At 32.6% G+C, this 24,655-nt stretch overlaps 3 protein-coding genes across 4 annotated transcripts in view; 1 reads left to right on the forward strand and 2 right to left on the reverse strand.

Annotated features, from left to right (window-relative positions):
• The first annotated feature begins 16 nt into the window (after positions 1–16).
• On the forward strand, positions 17–24,469 carry LOC135134582 (FERM domain-containing protein 8-like). 2 transcript variants are annotated; one of them, XM_064063280.1, is made up of 9 exons: positions 17–127; positions 230–395; positions 448–695; positions 22,813–23,073; positions 23,121–23,286; positions 23,330–23,689; positions 23,727–23,856; positions 23,905–24,169; positions 24,220–24,469. In XM_064063280.1, exons 2-9 carry the CDS (start codon positions 265–267, stop codon positions 24,366–24,368), a joined length of 1,710 nt encoding a protein of 569 aa, XP_063919350.1. In that variant the 5' UTR covers positions 17–127; positions 230–264; the 3' UTR covers positions 24,369–24,469. The 2 variants fall into 2 exon arrangements, with proteins under 2 accessions (XP_063919350.1, XP_063919351.1); XM_064063281.1 differs by having other exon boundaries at positions 23,339–23,689.
• On the reverse strand, positions 4,638–13,703 carry LOC135134584 (5-hydroxytryptamine receptor 1A-like). Its single transcript, XM_064063285.1, has 5 exons — positions 13,458–13,703; positions 7,858–8,086; positions 7,672–7,806; positions 7,465–7,614; positions 4,638–6,106 (listed from the first exon to the last, which is right to left on the reverse strand). Exons 2-5 carry the CDS (start codon positions 8,084–8,086, stop codon positions 5,337–5,339), a joined length of 1,284 nt encoding a protein of 427 aa, XP_063919355.1. The 5' UTR covers positions 13,458–13,703; the 3' UTR covers positions 4,638–5,336.
• Positions 24,384–24,655, reverse strand: part of LOC135134580 (dynein regulatory complex subunit 7) — a 199,085-nt gene continuing 198,813 nt past the window's right edge. Inside the window, exon 13 of the mRNA XM_064063279.1 lies at positions 24,384–24,534. Within this exon, the coding sequence (XP_063919349.1) occupies positions 24,462–24,534 (73 nt within the window). The 3' untranslated portion in view covers positions 24,384–24,461. The remainder of the gene's footprint in view (positions 24,535–24,655) is intronic.

The following is a 24,655-nucleotide window of genomic DNA, read 5'->3' on the forward strand; positions in this document are numbered from 1 at the left end:
CATGATAATAAAATAAACAAACAAACGTCAAACTGATGTCACTGGGTGCATATTTTCATTCAAAAATGTAAACACATCGACTAATTCGTGCAGTTTTTTGACATAATTAAAATTCGAGCCTCCAAAGGTAAAAACTAATGAATTAACATCAGATTTATTTTGACATTTGAAACCTCCTTTTTCAAAAATCAATACTGGGACTTCAAAGTCACGTCATTCTTCCTTCCAGTTACTTCCTGAAAAATGACTTGACTGCATTAAATTATGGATGCAGCCGGTGTCACGGAGAACAAGGACATCCAGCAAAACAGTTACGTGACTGTCATTCCAGTTGAGTACCCGAGGAATCGTGGTTACAATACTCAGAATCCAGAGTATATGGTGGAACAGTACAGGTGACAAGTTGTGATATTTGTGGTAAATCATTGTTGACTTATTTGGTGGTAGATCTCATGATGACTACATTCAAACTGAAGATTTGTCTTCAAGTCAGGGGGCTTTGTATTCAGTGTCGCAAAGAGTTCCCACTGTGAGTGCTAGTTACTCAAGTTTGTGTGCTACAGATACTGGGTATGCCACTGAACAACCTACTTTTCCTGGGGTGCAGTCGGACTGGGAGAGAGAGCGTACTGTTTCAACAACGGATACTACAAAAGATGCCAGTTCTGATGTACTCAGTGATAAGCAGACAAATGGTGAGTATCATCAGTGTCACATATATTTTTTTGAAATTTTGTCCCAACTAATTAATGAACTACATTATAATTTTTTCAGTTTGCAGTTTTTTTTTTTGTTTGTTTTGAATGCAAGCAGTGGAATAACAGAAAAGTTGAATTCTAAAAATATTTTTTTTGCTTTTTTTGTTAAATTTCATAACAAGAATAACTAATTAAAAGAAATTCTGTATTGAAATTAAACATCAACATTTGCTCTTACTTTTTAAAGGATTTAGTTGTTGAAGTTTATGCACGCTCACATTACATAGTTCTAATTGGTAGAGTAGAAATACTTTGAGAAGAATCCACCAATAAAACGTTTTTGTATATTTTCCAATCTACTTCGCTTATCCTTTGATTAGATTCACAACTTGTTTTAACAATTTCGTGGACAAAAAAAATGAAACATCGTAATTTACAATACTTGATGTAAAACGGGTTGCCTACTTTCAAATAAAAGGATAGTATAGATATCAATCAGTAAAGACAACTCGCTATTTTTACTGACCCGTTTTCATGGGTGGTCGTTTGTCTTGTGATTGTATGAGGGCGCGCAACGCAATGTACTTCTCTTTCTTACACATTGGGACATTGAACTGCGATACTTTGGTTATTTAGTGACTTTAATGTGAAATATTTGAAATTTGGCAGTTTCGTTGCATTGGTTTTCATGATTTAAGGCTGATCTTCCGGTGTAATTATTGCAGTTAAGTGTAATTTTCACAGAGACATTTTAAAAAGCGTTGTTCACGTTTTCGTAGGATCATTGTTTACTGTTTAATTTTTTTGTAAAAAAATTAAATGTACATGTATTAGCGTTTTCTAATAACGTTGAATTTTACAACCATTTACAGCCATCATGAAAAAGACATTAATTTAACGTAAAATCGTAATCAGAGAAGCGGGCCACATCTAAATTTCAACACGGCATCCCTGTTATAGGGCGCTTAATTAATTATTTATTATAATAGACTGTGTGGTTTCTAAAATCAACTAGTTACAAAATGTTATTGTTATTGCACTATTTTTAAGTCTTTTCATTTGCACAAAGTGTAGTAGATTGTGTACACGAATCAATTTTAAAATGAAACGTTTGTGATCCTTTTTAAATTGGGTGGCGACACCTAGAAATATTTTGGGCAACGACCACCGATGACGGCTTAAAATTCGGGTCAGAAAGATCAAAGGCGCCGACACGAGTTGTCCATACTGATTGATGTCTATACTGTGATAAAAGTCTTAAAACATGAATAAGCACATGTATGTATATTCTGGCTTATTTGGAATGATATATAAAATCGATTAAACTATTTACGGAAATAAAAAAGTACTTTCATACTCTTTGGGTGTTATCTCTGCTGCTGCTACTACGATCAGCCAAATAGCCTGAAACTTTCCATGTGTACTAATGTTTAGAATGAATTACTTTGCTACATCAAGGGGAGACTAATTTGACTCTTCGTTAGTAACATTAAATAATAATAGTAATAATACTAATAAGCAACGAAAAAGCAGAAAGGAAAAAGGGTTAACTGGTTAACATTGCTGCACTTTTTAGTTTTGGCAATACAAATAATTCCAGTACAATTTTACAAACGCAATTTGTTGTCTTTCACAAGAATACTAAGATAATCAAGAGATACAAAGAAATGTCTGTTTAAAGCACGATTCGCCAGTGATTTGCGTACCCACTCGAACTATGAAATTTTCAGTGGGTAGTTTGACAAGGGTAGGAAATGCAATTTTACATTGTCTAAATACGTCACACCCTTTTCAGCATATTCTCCCGTTCTTGCCGCTCGTTGTTTAAAACCACCGTAGTTGAAATTGGGGTTAGTTCTTAGGTGACGTCATTGATATGAACTGACATTTGCGTTTAAATGGCGGCTTCAGATAAAAAAAATGAGAGTGGCTATTGTCGCTAAAAGTTCATTCTAAATCTGTGTAGACAATTTGACGATTTTTTTTTTTTTTCTAAACTATTAACAGTAGTATGTAATACTTTCGTAAATTCTTTAATTATATTTCATTATCATTTCTCAGTTACTTTATAAGATGGAATAAAATTTATAAAACAGTAGATACTGTACTGCTAGACTGCTACCGGTTTATCCTAGAATGTAATCTTCTTTTTGTTCCGTCGTGTATAATATGTTTTTAGATCTTTCAGTGATATAATATAGTATTTAATAGTTACTTAAAGAACGAGGTGATCAAAGAAGGTTAATAACAAAGTCTTGCATTTTTGTTTCTCTTCGTTTATCGTTGCATTTTCGGTCATTGTAATCGCCGCATGATAGTGGACTTGCAGTGATAGTGAGGAATGGGAGAACTTTTCGAGCGCTTCGACTAATTTTGCATGGCTCCGGTTATTGACAATCGGGGCTTTTCACACGAGCGAGCGAAGCGAGCGATTGGAATTTAAAAAAAAACGCCAAGATTCTAATTAACCATTAGCCACCAGGTTTAAATCTTGGTTCTCCTGGAAATGTGTCACTAATTTTTGTGCCGCAAAACTAGTCCAAGGTTTGGTGTTGCATTGTGGGAATGTAAGCGAATTTTTTCAGCGATCTTCAGTTTATTTTTACGTAGTTTTCAATATAGCATTCTGCGCCAGCTGTCGACTTCCAGCCGTTATGTCGCTTAATTTCTGCGTAAACGCACCAGCATCAGGTGATATTAGAACAGAAGACCGCCGAAAACAATGTCCAGTATACCAACTTGGTTGCTCCAATTTTAAAAGATTGCTATTTGGCAAGACGATTTCGAAAATATGTTGATTCTAATTGGTTATGTTTTTGTAGAAAACGAAAACCGATTAGGTGGCGTATCAATATATTTTTTGCATATTTGTTTCAGATGACTTAATATTCAGAATGAATTTTTAACATCTGTTTTTTCGAGTTTGAAAAGTTGGTTTTCTTAATCCCCCAGCCATTCCAGAAATTAGTGCGACCATCATTACTTTAGTGTCAGATATGAATTTTCAGAAATGCTCTTTCTCTAGTACTTTAAATTTTTTGAGGAGTGTGGCTCATTTTTTCTCGTCAGAAACATTTAATTTATGAAACTTCTTGATGTAATTTTTTTTTCAAACTAAAGGTTGATTTTAGCATTGAATATTTTGGCCATAAGATGGTTATTAAACCATTTTCTGCAACTTCAGAAAAATTAGCCAACATGACTTTTTCTGGCAGTAAACTGGGGGATGCAATTTTTGCACTTTCCAATGTTTCCTAGTTTATTAAAAAAAAAAAAATGAATTTTTGACGTGACTGTTAAATTAGTCGCCTTGATTGATGTAGGACTAAGCGTCATCTTTAAAGTGTATGTCTAGTTGCATATACTCGAGCATATATTTTTACTTTATTTCAATATTAATGAACTACTTATGTTAGATAAACGATAAAATGTTTTTTCCAATTTCTACTAATAAAATGCTCATTTTGTATGTTAAATCTCGCTATTAAAACAATAGTTTAATTGAAAGGAAGAATAAAATGTTCATAGCAACATTTTATTCGCACTGAATAAACACGACACGAATAAATTAAAAATTCGCACTACCACTGAAATTTTCGTTGCTATGAATGTGTAAACATATTCAACTAAAATTTACAACGTTTGATGGTCCACCTCCTGTAAAACAATCCTAATGAAAGGCCAGGAGCATCGTTTGAATTTGACCGTGGAGAAAGTACAGGCAGCTTAGGCAATTTACCTTCTTCAAATGTTCATCATACTAGTAATAGTACAATTAATATTTATGTATATGGATTACCTAAACAACAAATTTTTTGAAAAATTTTGCGAAAATGGAAAAAATCTTGTATGATACACGTGAATAAACGAATTTTATTCACTTATACCATAAATACCTATTATTACACTTTTTTACGTAAATCCATTAAAACGCATGCATTTTGATAAAAAAATTTATTACAAGAGCCGTATACAAAAATGTATTATTTATAAAATATGTGAAACATTTGCTAATATTACAGTATACTCAGTATACATTTAAAGCTTTTACGTAGTATTCGATATGTAACTATAGTTAAAAACAAAGTGCTTATGAATTGAATAGATATATTGATATAAAAATACAACTATTAGAGAATCGGCAGATTAGGTCACACAGATATTTTTAAAAATTTCCGTTGCAGCCATAAAAGTTCTAACCTGATTTGAATTTTGTGTCGCAACTAATTTTGTTAAAAAAATGAAAATTATAACACACTCAAGTTTACCTTCACCCTCGCTTGTACGTAACTGATCAGTCATTAGATTCAAACATTCATTAGTACGTTCGACAGAACACAGCCGATTGCAGCACTAAAACTAATCGAACACCTGTTGGTTGATTTTAAATCTGGTATTTAAAATATTTATACAAATAAAAAACAAACAGTAGTGTGTAGATTCCAGTATCAAGACTATGTCATTCAGATTAGAACGAGTAATTGAAAGAGAGAGAGAGAGAAAGAAATTATATTTCTCAAAACGATAACTTTACCAGTAACGATCATATAGACATTTTGGCATTTTGTGGTTGTAGTAATTATTTCTACGACATATCACAGCTTAAATACTGAAGAATAATAAAAAATACTTTCGTTTCTATTGCGAAAAAGTAATCTCCACTTCCTCTTTGACGGGAGCTATTTTGTCAACGTTTTTACTATTTCCTGTCGTCGAAGTACTTTTCGAATTAGGATTAGAATTCGAAACGTTAACGGAATTGTTCTTCCTCCGCGTTCTCATAATCACCGTACTAACCCTCTTTTGCACGTAAGTTCTGAAACCCTTATGCCACCACGCATAAATGATCGGATTTATCAAACTGTTAGTGAAACCCAAAATCGCCAACGGACTCGCGATGATAATCCGGAGATTCTTACATTTTTTAGTGTCGATATTTTCGCACTGATAAATGTAGACGATAGACGCTATGAAAAACGGGAACCAAGTCACGATGAAGCTCCCCGTCGTAAACAACACCACTTTAATAGCTTTCCATTTGTTGGGCGACTTGACGCTTGCAGAGGGTTTCTTCTTGAAGATTTTCGAGAAGAAGCTCTTTTCGGTTGTTTCGTTTGAGTTTTCTTCGTTTGGGATGTCGACAGATGGCCCTCTTCCTCGAAACATTCGCAGGTTTTTTGTGCCGGATTCTGTGTTCTGGTTGCCGGAATTTTTCAGTTGGATGATTTTTTGGATAGCATGGTATAAAATTATGGAGTAGAGTATCGACACTGTGATAATTGGAATTATGCCGACTAGGACTGTGAGAAGTATAAGGCCTCTGGGTGCCAGCAGGATAAACCAGCAAATTCTTCCGTTGTCGGTATCGCCGTACCATCCGAACAGTGGTATGAATCCGATAACACACCCTTAAAATTAATGATTATGGTGTATTGTGAGTCAGACTGTGCTTTCCGTTGAAGTTGGAAGTGATAGATAAATTAGCAGATTTTGGTGCTGCATCCGGTGGTAAAATTTTATCTTTGTGTCAACTGCGAATTTCAGAAATCAAACACATTTAGATATTCGTTTTTGTTCTCATTTTTTTTTTTTTTTCATTTTGGAGGTTAAGCAGTTCAGACAGAATTTAAAAAAAAACATTTGTATTTCAATTCTTTAAGATCATGTCAGGAATTTTTAGTGGGAGTAATTTTTTATGTATACAATGTATACACTGCTTACAATATTATTTTGTTTATTTCCAGAATGTCATATTCATTCCGTTCATTTTAAAATAATTTTAAGGCGCACTTAAAAATAGACGCACTTAGAATTTTTTTTAACACATGGAAATAGAAAATTAGCTTATGAAAAATATTTAAATATTTATTTTCCGTGTTTAGAAATATAATGTGCCGCGCACTCTAAAAACAATTGTACACTTTTAGTACTGCGTGTTGAGAAACCTCATGCACTATAAATGAAACGTAATTTCAAAGCTTGATCCAATATCAAACATGTGTTGTTAGTCACAGTGATTACTGATATACCATTAGTAAGTATACAACATGGTTCATTAACAAATGATCGAAAGTTGTCAGTTTTTGTTAATCGTAACTACTTTTGTTGGTTTTTGTTAACAGAGATGATCAATTCTGAATAAAAACAGACAAAAGTGATATGTGTTGTGCTGATTTTATATTACTTTGTACATATTTTAATAATAGGATTTTATTCCACAAACGTCATTGCGCCTTAGTGTCAGCTCAAATCAAATAGTCGATCTTACCTTCTGTATTTTCTAAAATTTCGTGTTGCTTTAAATTAACAGAGATATTTTGAAAATTAGAAACCGTTAGATCTTTTTGTGAAGATATTTTGACACGGATGGGCATATTTTTATAAATTTGTTATTAATGTTAGTAAATTTAAGCCATTTATCTCTTACTGTTTCCGATATTACAGAAGGAAGCAGTGAAAAACGGATGTTGATACTAAAAATTTCAATTATATCTATTTTTGCTACACTCACTGATTTTCAAATCGTCAGGAAATATAAATATAAAAAAATGTCGTACTTTCCCAGAAATAATATAAAATAATATGATTTTTCTGTAATTTTGGTTATCTGTCAACACAGATAACGACCTCGTGCAACACCAAAAAATCCACTTATTTATCCATTATTTAGCGCCTCGCCAAGTTTCCACTAATTCTATTAAGAATTGAGGCGCTGCTTGGAACTGGCTCCAGCTTAATTCATTTTATATTAGATCGTGCCACTCACCTATGACCCACGTTCCTGCGATTAATAATCTAGCTCTCATAGGGTAAACCCATTGCTGGTACTGCAGACCGTGTAGAATATACAAAAATCGATCTATCGCTATTAGCCCTACCGAATACACGGAAGTTAGAGTGCTCGACACTATCATACCTACAAATTTAATATAAATTAGATAACGCTTGTTGACAGAACGTCTCGAGTTAATACCCAGCTGGAGAGCGCAAATATTATGGTCCCGGTGCTCCCGCGGGTACAACTGTCCGAAGACGACGGCAACTCCCGTCAACAAATCCGTCATTGCCACATTGCCCAAAAATAAATACGTCGATCGCGGCTGCTGCCCTGAAAGATAGATTTAAAAATAAACAGATATTTTAAAATGGAAGGCCTCACCTTTTTTCAATATCAGTCCGCTGGAAATGACCACGAGCAAGTTCAGGAGAATTATCACGCCTCCGATTGATGGTATTAGCACGTCGTACAAGGTTAATTGGGCCTTCACCGAGGTGCTATTGTCGTCTAGAGAAAGGTTCGACTTGAGCAGGACGCTCATTTCGGTGGTGTCGGCAATGAGTTTGAAGAGCTGTGTCGTGGGTACTGAATCATTTATTTCGTTGGACATCTGAAATGAAATGGGAGTGTTGTTGATACGTGATAAGAAAGGCGGAAAGCTTTGTCATAAGTTAAACAGTTTTTGTATCCGTAAATGTGTCTATTGATTTCGAATTTTATTTCGTTTAGAGTTAGGGAGTATTTAGTGGAAGTTTAGGTTTGCGGTAATGTCGGTGGCTTAATCGGAACCCACTGAGTGCACTTAAATGACACCTGGATGATATTGATTGCTAACTAGGCATGAAATGCCGTGCAACAGAAAAAAACAAGGACGCTTTTTTGATATCTGGCGAATACTTGTTGGAAAATCATTGCATTATTAAAAGAAAACAAAACTGATTCGTTAATATAATGTAAACTAAACGAGAGTTTGATTACTTTCAAAGAGATATGGCGTAATAATTTTATGATAATCGCTTTTTTATGTTCTAAAGAAGATCGAAATTTTTCCAATAGTGTGAACATGTTGATTAATTTGTAATTTAGTAATTAGTGAAAAAAGTATCATCAATTATGTTAATCGAAAAAGTTCATGTGTAACAAATTTTATACAAATTTTCATAAATATTATATCACTAGATATTTGACGTTTTTCCTTTCCGAACCCAGGTAAAGGAAATATAAAAAGGTCCATTTGACGTGTGGCTAATTTTTGTTTTCTCGACGTTTCATAGCCTTCTATAGAGTATAAAAAAAGTGAGCCTTCTGTGTCTATTAACAATTTGATTATTGTTTAAGAATAACTATATAGCATTTAAATAGTAAAATGTCAACTAACATTTGTCTTACCATTCCCACAAAAATTTTTCAGGATACCACCTTAAAATTTTGCTAAGTAAATCCTACTTAAATTTTATAGAAGACTTTCATTATTGTTCGATATCTAGTAGGTTATGGATTTTTAAAATCAGTTGGTACTTCCTAGGCATCTGCGCATTGCAAATTCTAATACGTCAGTTACCGCAGTAGACTTAGTTCATTTTGCAATATATTATAATAATATATTACCCTGTCAAATTTAGCATAATGTTGGAATGCGTATGCGTCATTCGTTCAGGATTTTTTATCTTGATGTTTATATCACTGAAAATATTTGGCACGTTGTCAGTTTTTGAAAACGTCAAATTTTCAGATCGTGCTTGGCAGAAAAAAGAGAAAATTATTAAGACAAAATCACTTCAGTGGTTGACATGACTACTGAATCGACTTTTGTTGGTTACTTACAAGGCAGTTACTATAACTAGTAACTAAAAGGTACTATAACTTTTAGCAACCTTGGGTTACGTACACAGGAGAAGAAAGAGGAGTCAGTCATATTTCCAAAAAATATCATTGTGTGACCTTGAAAGAATTAATGTAACGTGAATCAAGCAATGCGCGAATTTGGCATCAAACGTCAAATTTCAAACTGAACTAAACAACCATTCTGTCAGTAGTGCAAACTTACAAACAAAATTAATGACCTGATTTATTAATCTACCTCTGGTTTTGACATAACGCATATAGGTTACAAAAAAAATTAAAACAAAATTTTATAAAATTGTTTATGGATCGGATATCTCTAAGTGGAGGTTTCCCTTTAGTAAAACACTAAATTCGAAATATAGAGTTCAACCTTAAACCTCTCAAACTTTGTACATGCTTTAAGTATGTCAAACTGCTGATCAAAATTCATGTACTCATCGTTTGCAAAGACTTGATGATGTTTTTTCAAAATTATGTTCAATAAATCTCGCTAAAAGTGTATAGACACATGCTTCCTAAGAAGGTATCTATATTTTAATCTCGTAGTGTAATAAGTTATCTTAAAAAAAATATGAATCAGATTTTACAGTTTGTTTTAGAATCTAGTTTAATATTTTCTGTCATTACCCAAGACAAAAGATTAACTCAACCTTTTTTTTTATGAATTTTTGCTTCCCTTGCTTCTCTAACACAGTCAGTTACTCATAATATTTTAACATGAAGTCGTTAATATTTTAGTCCTTATAAAAGCACAAGGAGTTTCAAAATGATTTTCATCTAGCCGCCTGTGGCTGCAGATTTTCATCAAGTGAAAGATAGGAGTTGAAGCGATTTCAAAGCTAACTAGTTGAAAATTATTTTGAAACACCATTTATATTAGTTATAATACTTTACAAAATAAAAAAAATGGTCTAGAGTTATTTAGGCAGAACTTCCCCCGCTCCTCAAGTACTTCCGAAAAATAACTATGACTTTAAATAGAGATATTTGAGAACTGTTAAAGTATAGGTAAAGAAGTATGCTGTGCAGTGGTGTAAATAACACCCCGCGGCCCCTGTAGCACGGAGGGCGAAGTCCGTACAGACACCGCAATGTCAAATATATTTAAAGCAAATGATCATCTGGAAAAAATATAAGTACATGCTTAACTTTGATCGAGCATGTTCATATATCGAAAGAATGCGACGATTAAGCACGTAATATAGTAAGTTGTCTCCTCAAAAAAAAGAGAAGTCGACTAAACTTATTATTTAAGCTGCATTGGAGCAGAATGTCCTCAATATTATTTTCAGTAAATATCTGTTATGAATTTATGATAATTCTTATTTAAAATGTTTTGTCGCTGATAACACCAATTTTGAACGTATTCACTTTTTACTTTTCAAGCATAAGTTACGGAAGTATTGTAATAAGGTCCATTCGGTGAATTGATAGTTTCATAGTTTTTACACGTTTCAAAACACCTAGAATACAAAACGATAGGTCTCCGACTTCCGCCTGCTTATCGTTTACGTCTGTTTTTGTCGATTTTTATTAAACATAATCTCTCAAACTACTGGATCGATTGTTGTCAAATTTTATGTGTATTTTAGGAATACTTTGTAGTTGATAAACCGCTAACAAAAATTTGTCTAATCATTCCCACCAACAATGTCATGACGTCACCTCAAAATGATGCATAATAAATGTAATCTATGCACCAATCCGAAATGATGCATGTATGTGCCCATGCTAAAATGTTGATGACGACATCACAATATTTGGAAATGAAACAACTCACTTGAAACATAGACATAGCATGCTTGTTTACCTTTACTTTCACGTTACACGTGTATCTTCATTTTTACTTATGGGAGTTATAATTAAAAAAAATGTTAAAATCAAATTTTATGATGTTTCGAAAAAGTTCGACTAGACTTCAGGAAAGTTCTGTCTAAATAACCTTAGATCAACTTTTTTGGTTACATATTGTTCTACATTTAACTTGATGTTGACAGTTTCATTTGTAAGTTCCATTTGTTTTTCTTTTTTTTTTAAGAAACACCGTATATATCGAATTATCGAATATCTAGCTTTCATTCAGTATAAAGCATGAGCACGTGCGTTTTTATAACCGTTTTAGTTTGAAATGTGTAATGAACTTTTGATAACACTGTTATAATAATTATAATGTAATAATAATAAATATGATGATCGGATTTTCAAAATATGTATTGTTTTCTCACTTTTTACTTTTGGTGGCAGGGAAGTCTGTATAATAAGGTCCATTTGACGATTAAATAATTTAAAATTTTCTTGACCTTTTTATGTCGTGTACAATACGAAATTGTCTTCTGTTTCCGTCGGTAGATCGTCTCTGTCTGTCTGTCTTTCTATATGTCGTCTGTTGGCAGTTTTATTAGACACGTAATCTCCAAAATTAAAAATTTAATTTTTATAATACATATATAGAATTTATTTTATTTTGAATACCTACATTTTTGGAGAAAAATTCAAAATTGTACAGAAAATTTTAGAAATTTGATTTGAGCTGCTATGAAGGTTTGCAAATGTTTTAGGCTTATCGTGTGGTAAATTGCTAATCAAAATGTGTCTGTTTATTTTCTTCCAAAAGCATGATGTCATATCAAAATGTTATAAATAAATCCTGTTTAAAATGTGTTTATCAATGCACTCATACATAGAGGCGTATGCCGTTCGTGCAGATTTTTACAAAAAATCAGAATTGTACAACAGAATTTTGACGAACTCAGCTAAAAACTTTTGCTTGTGTGATTCACCAATTTTTTTTTATATAAATCCCACCTCAGAGCAGAGAGAAAAATCCTGACATGCATCGGTCACGTTTTTGTGGCAACTGTGTGTATGTCCCGTTCCCCTGTAATTGGGCCTCAGTGCCTGTTGGGGGACATAATTAAAAAAAAAAAAAAACTTCTTTACATCAATTTTTTGCATAAAAAAGTGTGTATTTTGTTACTTCTCAGATTTATGTGAAACCAATCTGCATTTGATGCCTTAATAGTCTTATACTTTTTATAAAGCTTATAAAAATACATAATAAAAGCCCAACTAATTGAAATTAGTCCTTTCCTTCATTATTTTTGCATATAGTATATTAATAGTATTAGATCTCACTAATATTTATATTCCGTAACAAATATTAATTTAATAATTTTTTGAGATTATGTCACCAACACTTTTAAGGAGATAACTAAATAAAATGTTTCATAATCACTGAAACGATGTTAATTAGTATAGAACGAACAAATTTTAATCAACTCCAGTTTTATAAATTAATTATTGTAAAATTCAATTCGTTATTATTTTTATAATAAATTGATAACCTCTAAGTAATAAAATAAAAATTAGAGTGAATTATGAAGCCATAGGTGAAGCAGCATTCGTTTGTTGCATGTTTCAGTGAAGATTGTCTTAATACATTTTTGTAATGACGTCATCAAGTTTTTACTGTGGATAAACTAACAATTTTTGGTGTTGGACAGTGGACACTTACCAAAATTTATTGCTCCATGTTTTTTTAATGACGCAAATTATGATTAAAAACAGCATTTGATCTCGATTTTCGAGGGGTAGGTATGAAACAACTATTGTCACTATAGTCGGATTACATTGCGGTACAATAAACCTACAATATTTTCAAAGACAAATTTAGAACAACCGACAAAGTGCGTTGCCAACTGGATTATAATAAGCTTTTATAAAGCTTAACTTTGATTTCATACGGTTTTTCAAGTTATTATTGGAAAAAGTAATGTGTGTCTCCGGCGAATTTAACATTCGGCTAAATATCTTGGGTACTAACTTGTTCCTGGCGAGTAAAATCTAACATGATTCACTTGTACTTTTAACACTATTTGTCTTAGGATTAATTAAGGTGTATCGCATAGGACTGCATCTCGAACTCACTGGAATAATTTATCACTTTAATGTTTTGAATCAAAATGCAATACTTTTTTTATAAAAATTCAATGAAACATTTCTATTACGAATTTAGTATCTAATTACAAACGTCAACTTACCGGAGTAAATCAAGTATATTGCAGGGAAATACAAAATGTTGTGTTTTTCAAAAAATTGCCATAAATATATTTATTAAAAAAAAAACTGGGACTTACGTTGTGATTGCTTTTTACACTTGAAGGTAAACCCAATGTACAAAACCACTAACCACTAAATAAACAGAGCAACGACTTGTTTCTTCGACCAAATGTGTCGATCTCATGGGAGTCATGAGACTAGTTTTATATAAAATGATCGGTCCGGAAGCTTCCTTCCTGCTGAAACGTTCGGTTCTCTTATCAGTTTCGATAATTCCCGGGCTTCCCTCTTTACCATCAGAAACTGTCAGATGCATATTACATCAAAGTCCTTGATTCGTGCAGCCTTGAACTTTACTGAATTTTCATGTAGAAGTTAATAATGAATAAAACATGGTATTAATACATTATGCTTTTATGGTTTTTCGTGAAGTTGCAGTGCAGACATGGTAATTGAGGAACTGCCATGCCACCTTACGTGCTACGTAGATTAGACACTTCCTAATGTTTTTAAATGGCTGTTAAAGGAGAAAAAAAGAGGTTTTTGTTAGTGGCTGCTTAATTCACTACATGCCGTTATTAATTGTAATTAATTTTTTTATATAGTCTGTCGACGGCATAAATTTTATCTCCGATAAGAGTTTATTGTCATTTACACTGAACTTACCAACAATTAATTTCTGCGAAGTGCGTGTGTCTTGCAAGAGAAACAGGATTGGACTAATGTACATTGATTATAATTAAAAACAGGGAGAGGATATTTTCTAAAAATAAGATAACTAGAATAACTATTGTGTGAAACTTACAAACAACAGTAAATTCTTTCATTCACTTTATTCTCCGATCAAGTACAAAGTTGGTGCACATTTTACCTCCAAATTTTTCGATTTCGTAATTCCAAAAAAACACTCACTTTCAGGTGGATGTAAAACTTTATTGTGTTTACTGACACAAGAATCACTGAATCGTGTTCGTAAAACTTTAAATAGTCTCTTTAATGATTCAGACCGAAAACAAATATTTATGGACTCATCGACATTGATGTGTCTGTAAAACGTGCTGGTGTGCACTGTGCATCCGTTTTCATTGATTCGGAATCAAATACTAAAATGATCGATACACTATTCACATTGAGGCAATTTTCACATTTCGTATAATGTTCTGATGAATATATTACTTAATTTTATCGATTCGGTGGCAGTTTCGAAGTTTAACTCACTAGAAGTAGGTTATCTTGTTATTTTTTCATTAGTGGTTTTCGGGGGGAAGTCTTTTCAAGATAATTACATGTATTAGTTTGATGCCACGGTTTGATGGTTATACTTAAAGTTTTGTGTGTTTTACGTGGTACATAAATTTTTGTAGTTATCCGCAAGATACGTGGAACTACGTAAGTGATATACCTAGTTTTTAGTGCGGCTTGAGTATGAATCCCAGGGAATTAGTAATAATCTTGCTGGAGCATGAATCATCGTTTAATTTTTACTTCCCGAGCGTACGCTAGTTTTATTCATGATTTGTCTCAAAATTCACTGGGAAATAAAGTAGAGAAACGGTAGATACTTTCGGAGATTACAATTGTTAACCAAAAATTAGAAACTAGAGCGTGTTCCTAAAAATTACTAGAAATTTTGAAATTAGAAGTTCCTGTGTTACAAAAAAAAAATGCTGTAAACACGTGAAGATCACAATCCAAACTTAAAAAATGACAGTTTTTTAAAGAAACAACTTACATATTTCTGCTGGACATTTTAAAAATATGTTTTTTCAACTTTAATTTCATTGGTAATAGAATTGACATTGTAGATTTACTATAGGGAACTGCTATTTTAATATGAATTTTCCCAAACTTGTTTTTCCGACCACCTGTTTAGAGCATTTTCCATTATATTAATATAAAGAATTATCAATAATCTCTATCGAGGTTTCTACAAACTAGCACTATTTAATAATCGGTAATAGTTGGGATGACCTCTTTCGTTGTTAATTATAGCAAACACCTGAATGTTTGCTATTGATTCTCGATTACTCACTACTACGTTTTTGGCAGCATACATTAAAATTATTTTCAACTATACAGAATGTTCCGTTATAGAAGCGCAACATAAATCTTGCTCATTTTAACACCTTATATATTTTTCCATGCCTTGATCAGCCCCTTTTTAGTTTTACAAGTACTTTTTATTTTTTAAAATAGGAGACAACGTTGTTCTAGTTTTCTTCAGATTTATTAAAAACACAAACATTCAGCATTTTCGTGCTACCATCTACATGATATTCCTAATATAAATACAAAATTTGATACAGTACTTTCGGAGATTATCTGTCTAATAAAAATCCGGGCACAGACGACAGACAGACGGACAGACAGAAAGACAGAGAGACAGACGGACAGACAGACAGACAGACAGACAGACGGACGGAAACGGGAGACATTTTTCTTCGTACTCTAGGGGTCATGAAAGGACGAGAAAACGTAAAAGCAGAAAGTCGGTCGACGGACTCGATTACTTAAACTGTTTTTATTGTCTGTTTTGACATCTTTGTATTTGTCTCAAGAAAGTGAAAAATTTCAGAAAATTGCAACTTTAAAAAATATACAATAGTCCGGTCAAATTAGACATTCGGTGCTACATAAATTCGCAACAAGCTGAATTTTGGTACAATTGTTCAAAATACAATTATAAACAAAACCTGAAAGTTCCCCATCATTCCCGTGTATGGAAAAAATTTTATTCAAGGTCAAATGTCAAAAAAATGAGTTTTTCGCGATTTTCAGCAAAACGGTAAGTTTTATCATAAAAATACCTCAGACTAAAATTATAGACCATAAAATTATCTATAAAAAATGTATTTATACTTTTTTCCTACGAGCCACCGTTTCCGAGATATAGCGGTGCAAAAAGTTGTAACAGTTGTAATCGTCATAACATGCATGAGTACGCCACGTATATTCATCTCTAGAGTTGTAATACGAGCCCTAACAACTAAATATTGGGACACAAACAAATTCTCAAAAAAATCCGGTACATATTTTTGATATCACTCAATTCGTTTGGACTAAATGCAAATTTTGCATGGGCATCTATTTTGGCAGAGAGTGAGGTATTTTGCAAATTAATAAATTTTCTTAGAGCGCAAAAATTGTCACCTAAATAAAAAATGTGCCATTTTTGCTGACATTTAAATGTTGGGACACCCGAGAAAATTTGCCAAGTATACCATCGAAATACAAACGTAGTAGCTGGTAAATACTGCCATTATTATAGGGATTGTAGCATTTCATACTAGTGTTGGTTTCACTTAGAAGAAAATAGTTAGTGGTGGGCTAGTTTTAGTAAAATTTCTGAAAATAATAATTTCGCAGTACTGCATGGGAAAATCGATAAGAAAAAGTGAAGATTTGTTCTAAATAGCTTAGTCGTCGATGGTAAACATCGTAAAATATTACGCAGACAGAGGTACCATAGGAATAAAAGGTAAAATTCCCGGTAGGCCACCACTTGTGAAGCCCCGTGATCAACGACAACTGATGAAAATTTATAAAAGTGGACGACGGAGTACTTTAAGAGAAATTACTACTTGCTGGAATAGCGATAACCAACTAAATGTTTCAAGACAATATTGTCGCGAATGGATACACAAATCAGGCCTTGGTTTTTACATTGTAAATCTTAAATAAAGCTATCTTTGATTGACTTTATTATTTATTTATATTATGTTAGGCTAAAGTAAAACCACAATTAAAAACTGCCCATAAGAAAAATTGGTTAATATGACCAAAATAAAAATTGTAGAAAAGTAGTATATGACGCTGAGTCCAAATTTGATGTATGGGTGAGATAATAGTCGAAAAAGAGTTATTGAAATAAAAAAAGAATTTTAAAATGGATTATCCTAAACAATCAGTCAAGTCTGCAAGCGGAAAAATGGTTTGGGGGTGCATGTCTATTAATGCAATTTAAAAACCAGTTAACAACGTTCATGGAAGGGAAATTACAAATTCAAACAAATGTCAAGAGACTTTGTAAAAAAATATTAACAACTACTGAAGCAGTCTATCCTGTTGATATTTATATTTTTCAACAGGATGATGCTTCAAGTTACACACCTACAACACTTATTACAAAGAATAATAATATAAATGTTTACCCTGACCATCGAATTGCCCAGATCCTAATCTAGTAGAAACGGTATGGCGTGAAATAAAAAAATATTTAGGAAATCATCCATAACAAGCGATTGTCAATCTTCAACAGGAAATTTAGCGAGTGTAGGATACGGTAACAACTCCTGTGTATTACAGAAAATTAGTTGAAAGTATGATGGCAAGAATTCCTGCAGTTATTAAGGCAAAAGGAGATATGACCAGTTACTGAATTTGCTGTGTCCCAATATTTATGTGTCACAAAATGTTACGTTGTTTTAGAGTTTTATGTCACTGTTTGAGTTAGAAATCAGTTTTTGTTGTGCTGTAAACATTAACAGTTTTGCAAAACGAAGTAATTTTAAAATTTTAATTATCTAAAATAAATTACATTTTTGTTAAAAAGTTTGGTGATTTTTTTATAAAAATTTTTTGTTGTCCCAATATTTAGTTGTTAGGGCTCGTATTATATAGTATAGGGTAAAATACTACATACACTACTTCAGCTTGCTTTAGCAATTACAATATTAAAAGACGTTGAAATTGATGACATCTTGAATGCAGATCTAATCATAAATATCGAGCGTATATTAGAAAACACTTTTTCATACAATGATATAGAAAATGATGATGAAGTTTCTGGAGCTTTACTTAACAGATTAAATCAAAAACTAAAAGAATATGAGGAACGAGGACCAACTGCAAAACTTTGGATTCAATATTTTTATATGGTTTCCATTGCTAAAGAGTTCCTAAGAGCTGAGCGTATGGGAGGTTGGGAAGCTCATTTGAACTGCGTCAAAGAAATGCTTCCTTATTTTCACGCGTCTGGACATTTTCGTTATGCTAAGTCTTGCAGGATATGCAACAATTACAAAATTTGATTGATCCTGAAGTTTACGCAAAATTTTCGGAAGGATTTTTCACAGTTAGACGTTCAGACAAATTAAGTTGTAGAACTCCAACAGACATGGTAATCGAACAGTCTATGATGAAAGCTATGAAGACAGATGGAGGTTTTGCGTAAACTTCAGGATCAATCAAATATTGTAATTGTTGCATATCCTACAAGTAAATCTGTGCAGACTTAGCATAAGGAAAATGTCCAGACGCGTGAAAATAAGGAAGCATTTCTTTGACGCAGTTCAAATGAGCTTCCCAATCTCCCTTCCATACGCTCAGCTCTTAGGAACTCTTGCAATGGAAACCATATAAAAATATTGAATCCAAAGTTTTGCAGTTGGTCCTCGTTCCTCATATTCTTTTAGTTTTTGATTTAATCTGTTAAGTAAAGCTCCAGAAACTTCATCATCATTTTCTATATCATTGTATGAAAAAGTGTTTTCTAATATACGCTCGATATTTATGATTAGATCTGCGTTCAAGATGTCATCAATTTCAACGTCTTTTAATATTGTAATTGCTAAAGCAAGCTGAAGTAGTGTATGTAGTATTTTACCCTATACTATATAATATTACAACTCTAGAGATGAATATACGTGGCGTACTCATGCATGTTATGACGATTACAATTGTTACAACTTTTTGCACCGCTATATCTCGGAAACGGTGGCTCGTAAGAAAAAAAGTATAAATACATTTTTTATAGATAATTTTATGGTCTATAATTCTAGTCTGAGGTATTTTTATGATAAAACTTACCGTTTTGCTGAAAATCGCGAAAAACTCATTTTTTTGACATTTGACCTTGAATAAAATTTTTTCCATACACGGGAATGATGGGGAACTTTCAGGTTTTGTTTATAATTGTATTTTGAATAATTGTACCAAAATTCAGCTTGTTGCGAATTTATGTAATTTCACCCCAATTTTTTGGTCTAATTTGACCGGACTACAAATAAAATATTTAACCCGAAAGAAAGATAATAAGAAACACAGTAACACATTGTAATAAACTACAGGGTATTCAATGTGAAATACTGACATAACCAGACCTGACCTGACCATTTGAAAATTATAATTTTTAAGAATGTTTTTTGAACATTCTGTATATGAAAGTTCAACTTTATTGTTAAAGAATAAAAAAACGTAGATGTTATTTGTGATTTTTTGGTGAATAATTATTTGGATTTCTAAACGTTTTCAAATGAATTGCAATGACATGGCAACGTTGCATCGTTCAAAAACAAAATAGTTGTAAATCCTAAAGAGGGCAATCTTGAGGTACCTACAAATAAATATATAAGGTGTTCTATTTGGAAAATAAAGTTCTATGTTTGTTACAGTTCACAGATTTATATAGTTGAAAATAATTTTAATGAGTGCCGTCATATAACTTCAGTCTTTGATTTTTTAAAATATTTCTATACAGCGTGCGTTTTTAAAAAAAAACCAGGGTCGCAGCTGTTTTATTTTTTAGGGGACAGCATTGTATCTGCGTCAAATTAAAAAGTTTTAAATATGCTGCAATCAAGTTCGGAAAATTAATGTTTAACGCCTATTTGTTGTTGTGTGAAACGTTAAAGTTTTTTACTTCTGAACCATAAACTATAGGATCCATCCGACGAAAGGCTCCTTTCATGTTTCCTTGACGTTTCAACAGTACGAAAAGTAAATCTCGCGTTATTTTTATTAGACAGATAATACCCAAAACTACCGGACCAATTCTTAAATTTACATTTGTATGTTAAGAATATCGTGTAGATAGTAAGGTAACAAAATTTGTCTAATCAATCATCTCCACCAATTTTATTTAAATTTTATAAAATATTGTACTTGGGGTTTATGAATCTACCTTCATTTTGTTTATTATCATTATAATTTTTTTACTGTTAGTTTTTCTTCTTGTTTAGCACATAATACGAAATTCAGTAGGCGGTTTTCGTATTGATGTGGATAGTATGCTTGCCTTGTTCTGATCCCTGGCATTTCCATTTCTTTTATTGATCAAATCAAGAACGGTATACCCCATTTTCCAGAAATTGTATGAATACAGTGTTAAATTGCACCTATTTAAATTAATATATATATATATATATATATATATGTGTGTGTCCTGACACCATCACAAAATTTTGTTATGGAAAAACTCGCGTGAAACATATACATAGCATGTTTGTACATTAACAAATATCAGACATATCTTTATTTTAAATTAGAGGTGTTATGATAAAAAAAATAGAACTCGCAAAATTGAATTTTATCATTTTTCGAAGAAGTTGCATTTGTTCCGAACCATTTTTTTTAGTAGTACCCTATGCCTATAAATTTTTTTAGAAATGCCTGTAAGTTTTTTTTCTGAATTCATTGACGTATTATGAAGTCTTATTTTGCTAAATACTTGTGTTAATAACACAATTATGTGCATATACAAATCTAGTGACTTCATGCTAAAATTTATGTTATCAAGTTTGACAATTTTTTAAATTTTTGTTAAGGTAAAGTAGAATGCAGAACGAAAGAGGCCAGGAGCAGGGTTTATGAAGTGTGGCTTCTAGACGACAGTGTCGCAATGATTGTAGCATAATTGTGAATTTCAAAGATTAAAGAAAATCTAAATTTGATAAACACATTCTGAAAACTATTACTATTATTTATTAAATGTGGCAGAAATAATATATTCTAGATCTGGGTGCACCCACTGCAAAGACGTTCTCCCTTTCGAACGAACAATGAACTCGACCGAAATAAATTGAAACTGTGCGCAGACCACGTGATGGCCCCTTTCGTTTTGCACTAAACTCTACAATACTACAAATTTATTTAAATTTGAAAATTAAATTTCTTCTACACGAAAATAATATTTGAATAAAAAAATGTATTGGAAATTTAAAATAATTGTTAATGTTTGAAAATATTTCAGCACAATACATCAATAATTTATACAAAAATATATATAGGGTGTTATTTAAAAATTAGTTGAATGTCGAAAAAACAAAATAAACGTTAAACATTATTTTTTCAAATTACATCGTAGTATATGGCCATTTTTCGAAACGTACGGTATATAGATATACAATGTGATTCTTAAAAATGTGAAAAACTTGCTTCCTCAACATAAGTTAAGTTTACTGGAGGAACGTCTTTGCTAAATCAGCATTTAAAAAATTCAATTCCATCATAAACATAGTGATTTGACATTTATCGCGATTTGTACTTACAAAACCACTACAAAATATGATCTTTTTTACGCACGGTTTAGTTATGGAGATTTTCGTATTAAAATTAGATAATATATTGTAGCCCTCGTTTGACGATTTTCATACTAATGAAAGTATTTTTTTGCTTGATGTGTTGCGTTATAAATTACATGAAGACTGTTTTTATTACGCCTCTGACCTTTGTGAATTTCAAAATTTTATAGGCCTGTTGTTGATTACGTTACCGAGATTTATTCTCACTGTGCGCATTTTATTTATAGCAAGAAAATCGTCATTGTTAGGATTATAATGAAATTTTATGACGTGCAGTAAAATAGGATTAATGTAATTGTTTATTTTTCTGAATAAATTTTTGTAAAGTTAAAAAGAAATTTTTCCCAAATATTTTATCTTATTTTGATTCCCTTTATTTACAATTGTAACTTCCTCACAACTGGATACCAATTTATGACATTTTTGTGAAAAAATAAAATATTGATTTTTATTATTATTAAATTCTGCATATATTGTTGCACCTGAATTAATTAGTGATATTAACAATAAATCATAATCAACAGCCATATTGCATTGTTTGGTTAAGAAGAGAATGTATGTTTGTGATAAGAAACGACAAAAAGATAGCATTCTTTTTTCGGAGAATGAAGTGGGTTTTTTTTAATATATTCGTAAGTATGTCAAGTGTTTCCGACACATTTTATGCCAAAAGTCAGAACTCATAAACATTGTTATTAGTTTGTCGTAACTAAACAATTTGTTTTGACGTCTGCAACTGATGACGATGTGAATATGTATGTATCGTAAAGAATTCAGTTAAAGGAAATTTGTTTACTTAGAAACAAATTTTATTTTACGGTCTCTATAAAAAAATTCATACATTTACTTAACACTTGTTCGACATTATTTATTAGACGTGTTGTAATGACGCTGTTATTTCGCCAGAGTTGAAAAAATGACCATGAGGCGTTATCAGTATCACCAACAAGTGGAGGGCCTACGTTGTGTTTAAACTGGGATAACATGTCCGGTAATATATTGAAAAAATGAAACAAATGTAATGAAAAGAATAAAGCAACGTAAAAAAATAACATAAAAAATGTTGATTTTCGTCTGTTGATATATCCTTCTAAATTAAAAAAATAAATAAATAGAGTGACTTTTCTTTTAGATTCCAACACAACCGCCTCTGTGCCAAGCTCAATAGCAAGCGCATCCGCCATGCCACCAGCTTGCGAACAATTGCAAGGCCCAGTCATACCAACTTGTGTTTATCTTCATAGCAACACCGCCATAATGATGGAAATCGAAGATACCCCTTCAGCTACCTCTGATATCATTTGCCAAGCGATCATTAATAGCGACGAACTCGGCTTAAACAAACAACTATCATCTCAAGTTTTTACTTTATGGATGACCAGTCCACTCTTAGGTGCCCCCTTCATTCAAAAATAGCACTTTTGCATTGTATAATTTCAGAACTACAACTTAAACCAACACACAAACCCTACGATATTCGTCAAAACTGGCGAAATTTAATAGCTCATTACAGTCACGCTTCGTACAGCAGACAACAAAGAGACGAACCTAGGATTATGTTCCAAAGAAACATCTTCTTTCCTCAACACCTAGAGGAAAAAATCAAGTCGGTTTTTCCAGTTGTTGAATTTTTGAAAATATTACATTAGGTTTTCTAGGGACCAGAAGATACTGGAACTGCTGTACGAAGAAGCAAGGCACAATATTCTAGAAGGTCGATATCCTTGTGAAGTCGCCCATTATATAATGTTGGGGGGAATCCAAGCAAGGGTGGAACTCGGACCCTACAACCCTCAAGTGCATTCCACCCACTACTTTAGGGAAGAACAGTCGAAGTATTTGCCTGTTCACGTCAGAAAGAGCTCCACGTGGACGTGGTTACCCATCAGTTCGAAAAACTCTGCAGAAGTTAGGCTTTTGGAGCAGTTTAAACGCATACCGAACTCCGCCACAAACAGGAAGTTAATGAAAAAGTATTTGGAGTTTTGTTGGTCGTTACCTTTTTATGGGTACGTATTTCGGGAGCTGTGTTGTCATTGGTCGCAGATCTGCGTATTTTGAGGGGCAGATTGAGCAACCGGTGCGCGGTTTGACGTCTTTGATCACCTACCAAGACCTTCCGGTTCTGGTAGCGATTAACGCTAAGGGGGTTTACATTATAGATGACACCCAATGCGTGAGTACTACTTTCTTTTTTGTGTGTCTTTATTATTAGAAATTTTAGTCTCTTCTTCTGGGTCTACGCTTCGAGGAACTCAGCTGGGAATACGCCAGACCTTCCAAAGAAGAAGACTCCAACTGTTTACCATGTCTTTTCATACAGTTCATGGTAGTGGAAAATGGGGCACGAGTTTCAAAAATATTACAAGTTTTTTCGAAACAAGCAAGTTTGATGGACACGCTGATAACAGGATTTGTGCACCAAATTAAGGCTAAAACGAATGATGAAACCGATAAAGCGTATGAACAACAAATGAATACCGATAATGGTGAATATACAAACCAGATAATACAGTGTAAATAAGTTTTTTGTTTGCAGAAACTCACTCATCGTTAAATGTTGGAATTAATCATCATGCACCCACTTTACCATCGCTTACCAATAAATTAAGTAAACTAACATTAGCTACGTTCGATGAAGATGGACATTGCATTGGACAGATGGGTTCTTGGTCGTTTAGTTACTAAATGGGTTACTACTTAGAATTTTTATTTGTTTCAGTTCACACTGTGACATGATCTCATTTATACATAGCTTTAATTTTTTTAAATATATTGTTTTCATTCTTCTTCCTGGTATGCGTCCACAAGTGGCTTGAGTTGGGCATTTAAGTAACGCACGACGGCTTCGTATCTAAAAGAAATAGCGAAATTGTTAGTTTGACAATCTAGATCCTAAAGAGTACGTCGCAACGCCCAGGAGGTACTTTAAAGATAAGGAGAATCGGGCAATGATTTTGAAAACAAAAGAACGT

Source organism: Zophobas morio, unplaced genomic scaffold, assembly GCF_036711695.1.
Source record: "Zophobas morio isolate AGI-343-1 ecotype UQ-CSIRO unplaced genomic scaffold, CSIRO_AGI_Zmor_V1 ptg000023l, whole genome shotgun sequence".
Lineage (NCBI taxonomy): Eukaryota > Metazoa > Arthropoda > Insecta > Coleoptera > Tenebrionidae > Zophobas > Zophobas morio.